We start from the raw sequence: 15,005 nt of genomic DNA, 5'->3' as shown, positions 1-15,005 counted from the left end.
ATGCTGGGAGATAAACATGCTTTACCTGTTGGCCAATGAACAGCTAATTGTATAGAACTTTCAACAAAGATAAAAAACAACCATAAATCCGAAAGAATTTCACATAGTAGATTCATTTTACAGCTGAGAATGTAAGGAAAATCCACTGTGATCATAGACTACCTTCTCATCCTAGACATTATTAGCACCCGTTTCCGACTGCGATATGAATCTTTTTTTTGATATCTAAGAAAAATGGACCAACCCAATACCAAAGAACACCTGATCTAAAGTTCTAAAAACAATGCTGTCCTTTAAATATTTCATAGAAATTAGTATTTAACATCTCTAAAAAGCTAGAAGCTTAAGGAGAAATGAAAAAAAACCACATGTCCTTGTGTTCCTGTATTCAACCCGCCTCTAAGGAACTGACTCTTATCAGAGTTGCTCACAGTTATCACTTGTTGGGTACAGTAACGTAATGTACATTATGCTATTCTGCCTTTACAATTTGAATCACTTTATTCCAAGAAGATTTTTGTCTTCTCAGCTACAGATGCTTAACTTTAGTTTGTGCTATTTTCTGTGCTCCTTTTAAGCCTTTCAACCAATTCTAACTTATATTATGTTCAAACAAACATGCACTAATATTTAATCAATTTACTACACTATATTCCTCATTAATTGCAGCTTTGGTGTCTTTAATTCCTGCCTTTTTCCCCTTTAAAGGTTATGTTTGCAGACATACTCCAAGAAAATATTAGTAAAGTAGAAATGGCGGGTCTCTGACCTTACATTTTTTTTCTTGTTTTCTCTAATTTTTTAAAGTGGATTTGGGATGGTTGTTGGTATTGTCAGCAAGTTACATTTTACTTCAAAACTTAAATTTATTCTCAGAAAGCATTTTTGCAATTTTCAGGGAAAGTGTTACTCATTCTTCTTCACTACTAACAAAGCTTTGAGTACGCTCATGAGGCATGAACCCAAGTTGTCTGTAAGTCAGCAGTCATAGAAATTGAAGTGATAAAATAACTAAAACAATGCTGTTAAAATTTTGTGAATATATTTTAACTGTTTTCATAGTTTAGATGATTACTAAAATACTGAATGTTTAATGCTACCATTTTAACACCAGTATTTCCACTGGAAAATGAAAAAAGTCTCTCAGCCAAATTATATGCCGCCCTGACTTAAATATTATGGCATATAGAGCAATACAGAAACATTAAGTGTAGTTTTTTTCAAGTTAAGTTGTCTACTTATACAAATAATAAATATAACAGGAGGATAAGAGACAGTTTGACAAATAAAACTGCTCTAATATAGCTCTCATGGCACAGAAGTTTTTTTTTAAATACAACAAATGTGTTGCACCATCTGGAAAATTCACATATTTATTATAGCTTAAATTTGTATAACCTAGAGCATCTGTTAAGTAGATCAGAACTGGGCAGGAAACAAATCAGGCCAAACTGGTATATTTGGGAAATTTTTGAATGATATTGGCAAGGTTTACTGACTCTCCATTTTTAACACTGACAACAAAACAACTTTTCTCACTTTATCAATTGAGAAAATAAAGTATTCAGGAATGGATTTTATATAAAACCTGACTTTCAATTTGTGAGCTCAAAATAAATTCCTGGGCTTAAATCTTTGATTCATTCTTTTTAGGATAACAGGGCATTGTGTTTTTTTCCCCATTGTGTTTTAAAAATTTCTTTTTAGTCTCATCCTCAGTCTTGGAGCAGACTTTGTAGAAGAACTGTGTTAATCTACTGTATAGTGGTGGGGGGAGAAATCAGGAGTCAGATAGCACTTTTTGTGGCAAATATATTTTATTAAATAGCATACTCTTTTGTAAGCTTAAAAAACTTATGCCTTTAAAAATGTGTTACTCAGGAAAAGTTATATAAGACTCCTTATGATGTATAATCTTGGTTCTCGCCAGTGATCTCTCACCCAAACTCTAACCAACTTTACTCAACTGCTAAGTCAAGATAAGGTAAGCCATGGGCCACCACTTGCTGAGACTAATATTCCTTTCCAAAAGCTAAATCACTGATTTGTTCAGCTTTTGTCCATGTTCCCTTTGTATTCTCTAAATAAAGAAAAGCATGATATTCTTTTGAGTATAGCCTTCATTTGCTGTTCAATAATCACATGAAGTATTGAAGTTTAAATATCTAGCCCCAGGACAAAATCTAGTACAGGAATATCATGATTAGCAACATTGAGATGCTCAGTTAAAGGTTCTTCTAAGACATCATTATTGTTATCCCCAGAAATATCTAGCCCAGTGATGGCGAACTTATAACACAAATGTCACAGGTGACAAGTCATGCCATTTTTTGCTGACATGTGGGGCCCGAGGCCTCCAAAAATCATGCAAGCATCCTCATGCAAATTCCAGAGACTCTGTGGGCCCTGTGAGAGGAGGGCTACTATCTCAGGCAACTTCCAGAAGTCCAGACAGGACATCCAGACAACCAACCCTCTTTTGTCCTTGGCAGGGGCTGGGCGGGAAGAAGGGGGAGGGGGTGACACACCAACAGAATTAAGGTAAACATGTTCTGAATTTTTGAGATGCCAAACCCTAAAAGATCCTAGGCTTGCATTCTCGGTAATGTGCATAATTATGGAGCTCTGGAAAATAGTGACATACTAGTAAAGATGAATAAAAGAGTTGCTGAGTCAACCCATAGCTCATAATATGATATGAATAGAACTTTTTAGATCACAGGATTTTGATTTCTGTTTTACCTAGCATCTATAACAATACTATTTTTCACACACAAATATGCGGAGATCCTATTCTACACCCCTTCTACAATTCCTTTTATTCATATTATGTTGGGTCTGAGCTTAGATTGAAAACAGTCATGCACGTGTCAATTTCTGAAATAAAAATATTGATCTTAATGGGACAAAATATTTCTTTCCTGCAAGCTTTCCTCCAGATTTTGTAAATCAGCCTAGTTCTGATCCATTAGAAGCACAGATGGGATTGTGTCAAGATGTTCTGCATTATGTTCATTCCAAAACTGAAATATGTTTATACTGGAATCAAATTGCCAGAAAAGCCTTTTTGGTTTCGGCGTCAAATAGCATATCTGGCGTCATATAGCGTATCTTTAAAATTCTTGCAAGCAAACCTCAAACATACTTCTTTTTGTCTCTGCAACAGTGATGAACTTTTTGGTCAAATAATGGTGACCATTTAAAGCTCAGTGGCCAACAGATAAGTCATGGTTAATATGTAATCCTATAAAATCTAATGACATGCAGTGAGACATCACTCAAGTCATAATATTTAATCTAGGCACAAAATTTAATGACAAAAGAACATCGTTTTATTTCATTCAAGGGGCAACCTTTCATAATTCTCAAACTGTAACTTGCAACTCCCAGGAATGTTGTGAACAGTTTACAAAAGTTTTGCAATTTTCTTTTTAAATTTTCCTCTGTCAAGCTTGGACTTTGAATTTTTGTATGCCCAACAATCTGTTCCTTTTTTTGGCAGAGGCATGAGGATTCTGTGAACTCAAAAAGAAAAATTCGATTTGATGTTTATACAGTTTTTGAAATGAAAATGTTTATTATCACTTATCTGTTTCTTTTACAAAATGTTTTAATGTTGTATCCATTAAAATCTATCATTACCTCAGTAAGGTTTTGTGACTTGCTTTGATTATATCACTTCCGGTATGTACTCTATGGAGTAGGGTTTTTAATGGCATTAATACGGACAACATTCTAATTCTGCAAAATGTAGCTGCTGATATGTTTTTGGAAAATTCATTCCATGTTAATGATGCATTGACACTGATCACCAATAGTGGGGTTTAGTTTTTCTTGGAAATATTTGTCTTCTCCACCATCTTTGCAGGCATGGCACATAATAATACATACATATTCTATGGAGCATCTGTAGAAGTCTACATGTTTGCAATTATCAGTTTAATATTTATTTAAAAAACTGTACATAAAAATATTAAAGCTTAAAATTTCATAATACAAGTGGACTCATTTATCTCTTGCTCAATCCTAACCTGAATTAAATCCTTTGTTTTATTCCTGAGAGGTGGCAGAATTAATTTATCTTTTCAGTGGGGTTGCAGTTTTGCTAACTTTGAGAACCCCTGGCTTAGATTAAAACATTTCTTCACATTTCTTCATACTGTTTTGACACAGATAGGGTTTCTACCCCAGCAAATCAATACTTTTTTTAACAAAATGAATGGAGACTTTCAATTTATACATATGGCTAGAGAAAAAACACCAATATATTGTTGAACTAGTTCTTCCTTTTTTGTCTGCCAGTGAGATTTGGCTGATTATTTTAGTTGTCTTGAATGCATTCTATTGATATACCTATGTCCTATGCAATAGTTATGTAACTGAGTTGTTGACTAATGAAAATTTTCAGAACCAACATGTGTGACTTTATTTGCCATCAAGCAAAAACTTCTTCGACAGGATATTTTATCACTAGCAGCAGGCAAAAAAGGAACTATTCGGACCAGAATTTCCATCACTGTGCCCAGGTTTACAATCTTTTTTCCCCCACAGTTGTTAAATAAATCACTGGAGTTGTTAAATGAATCATGTGTTTATTAAGCAAATAAGGCTTCCCCTTTGACTTTGCTTTTTTAGAAGCTATCCGGGAAATGGCGATCACATGACCCTGGGATGCTGTAACCATCATAAATAAATGCCGGTAGCCATGTGCCCGAATTTTAATCATGTGACTTTGGAGATACTATGACAGTGTAAGTGTGAGGACCAGTTGTAGGTCACTTTTTTCAGTGTCACTATGACTTTGAATGGTCACTAAATGAATGGTGGTAAATCAAGCTCTACTTGTAGCATACTAGTAACATTACCTAGTAAACTACCATGAGACAAGGCATAAAGCTATCTATATATAATTTTATTCGGCAAAAGATTTAACCATTTCTCTCAATTCTTAATAGCTGTTAAGCATACATTGTTGTATTAGAACAGTGATACCCAACCTTTCCAGCTTTGAGGACTGGCGGGGGAGAGAGAGAGGTAATGGTTCTACATGTGCACACAGCTTCATTTGCATGAGCAGCGGGCATGCATGCCCACTGCTCACGCAAATGGAGCTGTGCACATGTGCACTCACTCACTGCTTCCGCAGCTCAGTTCCGAACTGGCAGCAACCTGGTAATAAGCCGTGGCCCGGGGGGTTAGAACCCCTGTATTAGAATAAGACAAGTTTTTTCTTAAAAGTTATGAATGCCAAAGTGAAAATGGACTCTAAACTAAGAGACTGAGTCCTCCATGAGTGGTCAGCAAAAAGCTTCATTATCAAATGTACATACAATGGAAGTCATACAGGATAATGAGGATAAGGATGAGGATTCAAATCTGCAAACTTAACTAGTTAATAAATATGTTATTTCAGAAAGTAAATTTCCATACTTAGATTTCCTTAGCTCAGCAAGTATTCTATTCTTAAGAAGCATCAAATCAAAAGATGATCGTAAAACCCAGAGGGCTAACAAAAATTGGACGGAACCAACAAAGCATTTTGCAGTATTTTACAAAAGCATAAGTGGAAAATCTGAGAAGAGATTAATAGTATTAATGGAAAAATTATCTCCTTCACTTGAACCAAACCTTCCAATTTATAAATAATTTACATGTATCACGTTCTTTATCAAAGCATTTCACTGAAAGACAGGACATTATATTAGTATTTTAAGAGCATTATAAGTGCATGTTTTACAGGTGGAATATATTTAGCATCATGAGGAAAACCTCAATTAAAAAGCTGAATGTAATGATGTATTTTAATGAATGAGAAATAAAAAACAGTATAATAGTATTGCCTTTTAATTGCTTACTGAATTAACTAGAGATGACAGAGGTAAAGTAGTACACAGAAAGACACCTTCCAAATGTATAGTTTTCAATCAACTCTTTTTGTCTTAATTAAATCAACTAATTTACTTACTACAAACAAAATGTGCTTGTGTGACAAGCAGTGAAGGAAAAGTACTTAGCAATGCATTCATATTTTTTTCATCTATTATCACAAGAGAGGAACAAACCAGAAAAAAAACTTTACGTAATGTGCAACCCAGAAACTACAGTGTATTTATTTGGACAAGCCACGACATAAAATAATCACAAATCCTGATTTACAGATTGGGTGTATGTTTATATGTATATGTATGAATGCATTGCTTGTACTTTCCACCCATTCCTCAGTTTAGTGATTACCACAGTTAGCAATCATTCACAAATATAATGGTAATTAAAAAAAACATTTTCAAACCAATCTGTGCATTCATAACCAAATTTCATGCACCTAACAACAATGTAGACCAAAGAATAACATTGGACTAACTATATGTAGAACTTTATCTGAATGACATGACAGCAACAAGAGTCCTTTGCAGCGTTTCTCTGTGTCCATGTATTCATTTAGCAACCATTTACTTCAAGAGCTAGTCTTTGGAATGTAACCTAGTCACTACAGGGAGTGCAGAATTATTAGGCAAATGAGTATTTTGACCACATCATCCTCTTTATGCATGTTGTCTTACTCCAAGCTGTATAGGCTCGAAAGCCTACTACCAATTAAGCATATTAGGTGATGTGCATCTCTGTAATGAGAAGGGGTGTGGTCTAATGACATCAACACCCTGTATCAGGTGTGCATAATTATTAGGCAACTTCCTTTCCTTTGGCAAAATGGGTCAAAAGAAGGACTTGACAGGCTCAGAAAAGTCAAAAATAGTGAGATATCTTGCAGAGGGATGCAGCACTCTTAAAATTGCAAAGCTTCTGAAGCGTGATCATCGAACAATCAAGCGTTTCATTCAAAATAGTCAACAGGGTCGCAAGAAGCGTGTGGAGAAACCAAGGCGCAAAATAACTGCCCATGAACTGAGAAAAGTCAAGCGTGCAGCTGCCAAGATGCCACTTGCCACCAGTTTGGCCATATTTCAGAGCTGCAACATCACTGGAGTGCCCAAAAGCACAAGGTGTGCAATACTCAGAGACATGGCCAAGGTAAGAAAGGCTGAAAGACGACCACCACTGAACAAGACACACAAGCTGAAACGTCAAGACTGGGCCAAGAAATATCTCAAGACTGATTTTTCTAAGGTTTTATGGACTGATGAAATGAGAGTGAGTCTTGATGGGCCAGATGGATGGGCCCGTGGCTGGATTGGTAAAGGGCAGAGAGCTCCAGTCCGACTCAGACGCCAGCAAGGTGGAGGTGGAGTACTGGTTTGGGCTGGTATCATCAAAGATGAGCTTGTGGGGCCTTTTCGGGTTGAGGATGGAGTCAAGCTCAACTCCCAGTCCTACTGCCAGTTTCTGGAAGACACCTTCTTCAAGCAGTGGTACAGGAAGAAGTCTGCATCCTTCAAGAAAAACATGATTTTCATGCAGGACAATGCTCCATCACACGCGTCCAAGTACTCCACAGCGTGGCTGGCAAGAAAGGGTATAAAAGAAGGAAATCTAATGACATGGCCTCCTTGTTCACCTGATCTGAACCCCATTGAGAACCTGTGGTCCATCATCAAATGTGAGATTTACAAGGAGGGAAAACAGTACACCTCTCTGAACAGTGTCTGGGAGGCTGTGGTTGCTGCTGCACGCAATGTTGATGGTGAACAGATCAAAACACTGACAGAATCCATGGATGGCAGGCTTTTGAGTGTCCTTGCAAAGAAAGGTGGCTATATTGGTCACTGATTTGTTTTTGTTATGTTTTTGAATGTCAGAAATGTATATTTGTGAATGTTGAGATGTTATATTGGTTTCACTGGTAAAAATAAATAATTGAAATGGGTATATATTTGTTTTTTGTTAAGTTGCCTAATAATTATGCACAGTAATAGTCACCTGCACACACAGATATCCCCCTAAAATAGCTATAACTAAAAACAAACTAAAAACTACTTCCAAAAATATTCAGCTTTGATATTAATGAGTTTTTTGGGTTCATTGAGAACATGGTTGTTGTTCAATAATAAAATTAATCCTCAAAAATACAACTTGCCTAATAATTCTGCACTCCCTGTAAATAAGAAGTGGGTGGAATTCATGTAAATTACACAAAGCATTTAAAACTAGAATGGTTTTTGAAGAAAACAGTAACCAAAACCAATTTCAAATGCCATAGGTGTCACAAAAAAAGCTTTAAGTCAGGTTGCATTCAGTACATATAGGAGACCATGGCATATAGGAACTTAACGTTCTAATATTAACCTTTAAAATTAGATGAACAGATGAACAGATCACTAAACAGACCAGAGTGCATGTGTCCAAGATAGAAAATGGATATTGAAATGTTAGTTTTAAGTAATTTAATTTCTTTTAAATTATTGCCATTACACTAATTTTTAAGCAAGTTCATTTTAACATTACCTCTTTATTTTTATCTTAAAATTAATTTATAGAAATATTAACACTCCTACATAAATGTTTCTTTCTTACCTCTCAAATTTCTGGGATTTATTTGTTTTGTTCGAGGCATTCTCATCCAATCATAGGTAGTTTTGCAGAAGTGGAGAATAGATCAAAAGAAGATCCATATATATGCCAAAGGGGTCAATTAATCCACATACTGGGGGGAAAGATTAGATTAAATAATGTCAGAAGCGATGGTCTAAACATATAATATCAGTTTAATGAACTGATTACATTATAACAATATGGACAACAGTAATCACATGAGACCCGGCTAACCTTTATATGCAAAGTAATTATTACTTCATACTTGTAAATTTCATAGAATATGGCACAGAAAATAGTCTAGCAGCAAACATCCCATTAGTTTGTAGCACAGATAATCTTTAAAAATGATGTACTTAGAACTAAAAGTTTAACTAGCTCATTCCTTAATTATTTACACTCAACGTAATTTTTTCTACAATCACCTCCTTAAGCAAAAATCACAACCTAAAAAGCAATACATAAATTACGACTTACAATTATTAAAAACAGAACTATTTTAAAGTTTCAACCCACTTCTAATGGAAGTGTCTCTACAGGACAATTCACTTTCAAGCCAGCATGAGTAGAGTTTTGCTTTACCTATCACTATGTTAGGCCACCAAAATATGTGACCAGAATAATAGGTTCTAATATAAAGATTGTGACAAAGTTGCTGGGTCAGATCAAATCTATTAAATCTTACAGTTTTTAAGGAACTATAAAATCCTTCATGAAGGAGATACCTCCCCAAATAGTTTAAAACTCCACTGCAGAAAAATTTATTATGTACATATAATAAATAACCCAATACGGTATTTCAAATCTGTTCTGCTAATATTTCCCTAGATCTCAGACAGAAATCAAAAGGCCTTTAAACTAAAAGTACTAACAACTCATTTAGGATTTCCATCAAACACAAATTATGCACCCTGCAGAAACACAAAGCGTCCTTTGTATTGCTCAAGAGAAAAATAATTCTAATTCATCTTTCCTAGACTACTCGTTTCAGTTAGTTTTTAATAGAACGTATATCTTATTCAGGATTTATCGGCCCAACAGAATGATTAAATTGTGAGAATTTAATGTACAGCCATTTTTCTCCCCTGAAATAGTTGTTGGGAATCATATAATGCAGCGAAAGGGGAGAAGTACACAAATGAATATTTGTAGTATTGAAAGGGAAGGGATTATTTTCTTTGACCCCAATATGAAAAGAACTCATTTCTCTCTTTGTTTCAGAGCTCTTGTTTTTTCAACGTTATTACTCTTCAGGGTCTTGCTAGATAAACAAGAATGTGAAAAATGCTATGTGAGACATGGATAGTTCTTTAATTGGCTATCAAGGTTCTTATCAAACTTATGCTGCCAACATATTAGACAAAACAGTATTTAAAGAGTTCAGTCTTTCCTTCACATTTCATCGGGAATGCTGGAGTACTGACTGGTCAGCTATTAGGGAAAATGAATCCATTACCCTAGCGATTCAAGAATTTTTAGACTCCATATATAAAAAGCACATTACATAATATTTATTCTTTTTAGAGTAGTACTTCCGCTGGCCACCAGCAGGATTTCCCTTCTCTTTTTAGAATAGTTAAGGCTATAAAAAGCGCTTGGGTGACAATTCTTTCAAATAGGAAAACATCACGTATCTCTTACGTGAGTAACTGAGCAAAGAGAAAAGATAATGTTTGGGGGTGGGGGTGGGTGGGGGCGGGTGGGAGGGGAACCATCCGAATTAACAAAACTACGTTAGAGAAAAATGGAAACGAAATGAGGCGCAGCGACGGCGGGTAGCCCTGTGAGAAGTACTGTTGCAAAGGGGAAAAACATGAATGAATAAAGAGGGAGGAGCTTGGGAAAACCCCTGTGCAACGCAGAACTGAACAAAGCACAGCACACATGCCAGGAGGGTGGAGGAGAACGAGTGCAAACCAGGACCGACCCGAGGGAGGGAGGGAGAACTCACCGGGATGCCTGGTTACCACGGCCGCAGCCCAGACGCGAAAACCTTACCTTGCTGAAGCTGCAGACGCCAGAGCATAAAAACGCAGGCAGCCGAAAAGGACGGGAGGGAACAGGAGCAAACACGCCAATGCAAGCCAAGCCAAAACCGCGCCAGCCAAAGCCCACAACGCGAGCCATGCAGGCTTTTCTCCGGCCCTGGCGTTGGCGCCTCAAGCCCGACTCTCCCTGCCCCGAAGCTTTCATGATTAAAGGAGACTCCATGGGGGGGGGGAGGAGGGGGCTGTGTTTTCCCCCAGCTCTGAGGACACAGAGGCTCCGTAGGGTTAAAAGAAGCGGCCAGCGGGGAAGCTAGCAGACCGGGGGGGGGAGGGGTATACGCGCTTAGCTCTCTCCTTCCGCCACCCTTCCTGGATTCCCCCCCCCCCGCAACCCCGCTCAGTAGGCAGCCAGTGCTGCCGCTTCTGATGGCGGCGCCGGCCTGAAGAGCAGCAGCCACCGCGGCGGCAGCCGAGAAGCTCGGCGACCCCAGCACGGCGGCGGCGGCGGCGACGTCTGGGATCCTCCTTTACTTGACAGCCTCCTCCACAAACATGACCCGGCGCTAAAAAAAAAAACCCCTCCCCACAATCCTCTTCCTCACTAAGGCCTCCCCTCTCTGCCGTACGCATCCCTCCGCCGGCTCTGCACAGACATATAAACACGGCAGCGCCCCCCACCCCTCCAGCGCCTCTTCCTCCTCCTCCTCCTCCTCCTCCTCCTCGGTTCAACTCTCTCTCTACCCCAGTTGCTCCAGGCACGCCAGGATGGGCCGAAAGGGCCTCCGAAACAGCCCGGAATAAAACCGGGGGTTGGGAAACGAGCGAAGCAGCTTCTTCTGCTGTGCCAGGTGCCCACATCCGCGCTTCAGCCTCGAGAAACATTTCGCCTGGCTCCTCGATGGCTGCAGCAGAAACATGCCGCGGCCGTCCCACACCCCCAGCGGCTCTTTGGCTCTTACGCACCCTCTAGAAAGCCGTCTCCTCGGGGACCGCGCCTCATCCTGGCGGGAAGTTCGGCGCCCCTCCCTCCACGCCGAGAGTCGCCGCCAACTCTTCCCCGCATCTGCTCCAACTTGGGAGCTCCCTGCCCACCTGCCATCTCCCCGGGCTCTTTTCCCCCGCGGCTCCCTTCCTTCACGTCCATAGGTGTTCGCTGATAGCTAGGAACTCCGGCTCCAGCAAGCCTCTCCCGCCTTCCTCCCAAGACGCAAGTATCCCATTTTCCCCCCCCGAGAAGCCTACTGGAGAGGAACCCTCTCGCCACTTCGCATCCACGTCTCTTTCGTCGAACTCGCACCTTATGCCAACCCGCGCTCCCTCCAAGGAGCTTCGAGGCTGTTTTGCTCAGAACGATGACCTTTCCGTACCGTTTACCCAACTCCGCGTATTCCACATGTTTCACGGGCTACACGTCAACAGTCTCCCCGGCTTCCACCCTCCCCTGCAAACCCCACAACCCTCTTCCCGCCTCTAGACCAGCGTTTCCCAACCTTAGGAACTTGAAGATGCGTGGACTTCAACTCCCAGAATTCCCCAGCCAGCTATGCTGGCTGGGGAATTCTGGGACTTGAAGTCCACGCATCTTCAAGTTCCTAAAGTTGGGAAACGCTGCTCTAGACCAAACACGGAGCCCCGGGCTTGCTTCCTTTCCTCCCTCCGTCGTTTACACCCGGGATTAGCAGCGAAGCCCGAACTAGCCGCCCCTCAAGCCCAGCTTCCCCATCCTTCTCCCGCCACCGTACAAAGCCCGGGTAGCAGGGAAGAGGAGAGGGTGCGGCGGTACCGGGGCAGCAGGTGGAGAAACTCCCTGTTTGCAGAGCGCTGGGGGGGGGGGTGTGTGGGGGTGGCCAAACAGGGCTTTGGTGGGGCAGGTCAAAATCAGGTACTCGAAAGAGAGCAGAGCAGGTGTTCGGAGGGCTAGGCGTGGAAGTTAAAGAGAAACCGAGGCGCAAAGGAGGCTGTTGTTTGTACAGCAGGATTCGGGAGCAGTAGGAGTCCATAGGCAAAAGGAGGGAGGTTCAAAGAAGGTGTCAATGGGCGGAGACACCCTACACGGTTAAAGAGGGGGGCTGGGCTGGGCTTTTGGCTGAGGCGGCCGCCGCCACCACTTCCCTTTTTTCTTCCCCCCCACCCCCGCCCCTCTCTCTTTCCTGGTGCCCTTCCCCCATTCCAGTAAGGGCGGGCGGGGAGAGAGAGAGAGAGAGAGAGAGAGTAGAGCGCGCGGCCGGCTGCACCTCCGGGCTTTTTTTGAGGGGGGGGGAGAAAAGGAGCTAAATGGAAAAGGGGGTGGGGGTTGCTTTACCTTCCTTCACTTTCTATTGCAGGAAGCGGGCCGGGTGACGTCATCGGGTCTCCCGGGCCCCGCCCCCTCCTGGGTCTGCCTCGGAGAGAAGGGGGCGGGACTTGAGGAAGGAAGGGGTGGCTAAGGGGCTTTCCTCGCTTCCTCTGGACCTCGACAAGGAAGGGCAGAAGTGAAACTTAAGAACTTGAAGCCAGGAGGGGAGAGGGGGGAATTCCTTCGCTACCGTTTAGATCCTCCCACCCGAAGAATCCCAGCCGCTCTGAGCAGCAGTCGCTTTTCTGGAAAGCCCTGGCTTGCAAGGGAGCTGGGATCTTCGCAGGAAACAGTGGCCTTGGATTATTGCTTTGAACGTTCTTTAAACGTCAAAACTATCTCTCTCCCCCGCCTGGCTTTCTAGCTGTGTTGTTTTTTTTTTGTTGTTTTTTTTTTTACAACTCCTAGAATTCCCAGCCAGGCTGACTTGGAAGTCAAAGGACTGAATTTTCGGTATAAATATTTTAGTTTACAACACTGCCTAAAGTAGTACGCAGCCTGTTTCAGCAGCAAGCTGAACTCCAATTTTACTGCAAGTTGTTATTAACAGGTTATATTTCACATAAAGTTACTGAGTGACCAGCTTATTCAGAGACTTTCTCTTTTTTGAAATTCTCAAACTTTCCCAAGTGTTTCTAAATAAAAGAAATAGGTATGCTAAAATTCTATTGCTAATTAAGGCATTAAATAGTCTGAGCAAGCACACTTTTTTTAAAAAAAAAGCGTCAGGGATAATCATATCATTTTAAGACACCCATCAAACAGGAAACACTACACAGGCCAGGACCTCTTAATGCCTACCTCATTAAAATTAAAATCCACTATTCAATCTGGTCAAAAACACAAAAGTATTGAGAAATCTAATAAGATGTGAAATGTTATACAGTAATAGTGGAGAGCTTCTGCTAGTTAATTATAGAAACACTAGCATAGCCTTTCTACAAAATACAGCTTAATTTGGGGTTTTTTCCTTAATGAACAAAACAGGGATATAATAAAAAAACAGGGAATTTTTTTACAAAACATAGAAAGATTGCAAGTGCTCACTATACAATTATGTATATAAGGTAATGACATAATCAAGGCTGTTGATTATGTCATTACCAGCATCCCTGCACAAGGCCTCTTCTATTATTGTGTCATTCTAACTTAAGTTTTAGAACAATAGGACAGATACTGATGAACAATATGCCAACCATACTATCCAGAGTAGTTCTTACAATCTAAGAAATGATTGGGAATGTATTTTTGAAGTTATAGGAAATCAGGCCAATACGTGAATTCATCCAGCCTGATGTTATTGGGATGTCTATCTAAAAGAATGCTGCATTCTGAAAGAAACAACATCCAATATAAAAAGAATAAGAAACAATTTTGTAAAATTATGACCAGGGATAGGGACTCTGGGTTCAAGATATTACAAAATTCCCAGTCTCAGCCACCCCAACCAAAAATGAAGGATGGCAACAGCTGAAAATAGCATCTTCTGAAGGCCAAAATTACTTCTCATCTAGAAAAAAAATTGGATGCCCTGCTATTACTACATTCTTTCATTTATTCAACACTAATCAGATCCTAAATACTTGCAAGGGGACCATGTTCAAAGATTGCTCCATTTACATTATCTTATTTATGCCACTGCGTTTACCTGTTATGCTTGTCCACTATATTATATTCTGGTCTGGAGTGATTCACAGGAGAAGGTGCCTTCTAATGCTAAAACAGCCTGGGCAAGGTGCCATCACCCTGGAGTTTACTTTTTTTAAAACCGGTTTCCTCTGGAAAGAAAAACGAGATAATTTGTGAATAAAAACAGGAGAGAAGAACTTCATCTGCACTTAACATACAATCCTTTGGATAAAACAACGTACTTGTGCAACGAAAGCTTTGCCTGGAAGCTGCCCTCTCTCTGGCACACCCACAAAGCCTAGCGTAATCCTACACACGACCATGAAAGCAGCTCATAAAATGGGGTCTTCCTTGTGGCCGAGCCGTCCCCGCCTTGCCAGCCCAGATATCCTTCCATAAGGTCTCTTGGCCCGAGAGATTTTCCTCGGGTCCAGTAAAGAAAAGGTTAAAAGTGAAGAAGAGGGTTTGGGGTGATTTCCCTCCCCGGGAAAAGTCCAAACTTATCCGGGAGGAATCCTTACCGAGGCAAGCAGCGGTAGCGCTGCCGCCTCCCGCCCGGGTGCCCG

General features: G+C 40.6%; 1 protein-coding gene across 2 annotated transcripts in view; it reads right to left on the bottom strand.

The window, feature by feature from the left end:
* HIVEP1 (HIVEP zinc finger 1) overlaps positions 1-14,804 on the bottom strand; it is an 84,869-nt gene extending 70,065 nt beyond the window's left edge. For both annotated transcript variants that reach the window (XM_083357851.1, XM_083357852.1), the window contains exons 1-3: positions 14,682-14,804; positions 14,459-14,588; positions 8,470-8,599 (exon numbers count right to left, since the gene is read on the bottom strand). In XM_083357851.1, the coding sequence (XP_083213977.1) occupies positions 8,470-8,515 (46 nt within the window). In that variant the 5' untranslated portion in view covers positions 8,516-8,599; positions 14,459-14,588; positions 14,682-14,804. The remainder of the gene's footprint in view (positions 1-8,469; positions 8,600-14,458; positions 14,589-14,681) is intronic.
* Positions 14,805-15,005: the final 201 nt, after the last annotated feature.

This window comes from Vipera ursinii (genome assembly GCF_947247035.1).
Source record: "Vipera ursinii genome assembly, chromosome: 3".
In the NCBI taxonomy this organism is placed as follows: Eukaryota; Metazoa; Chordata; class Lepidosauria; order Squamata; family Viperidae; genus Vipera; species Vipera ursinii.
This window is presented reverse-complemented; position numbering and strand designations above follow the sequence as displayed.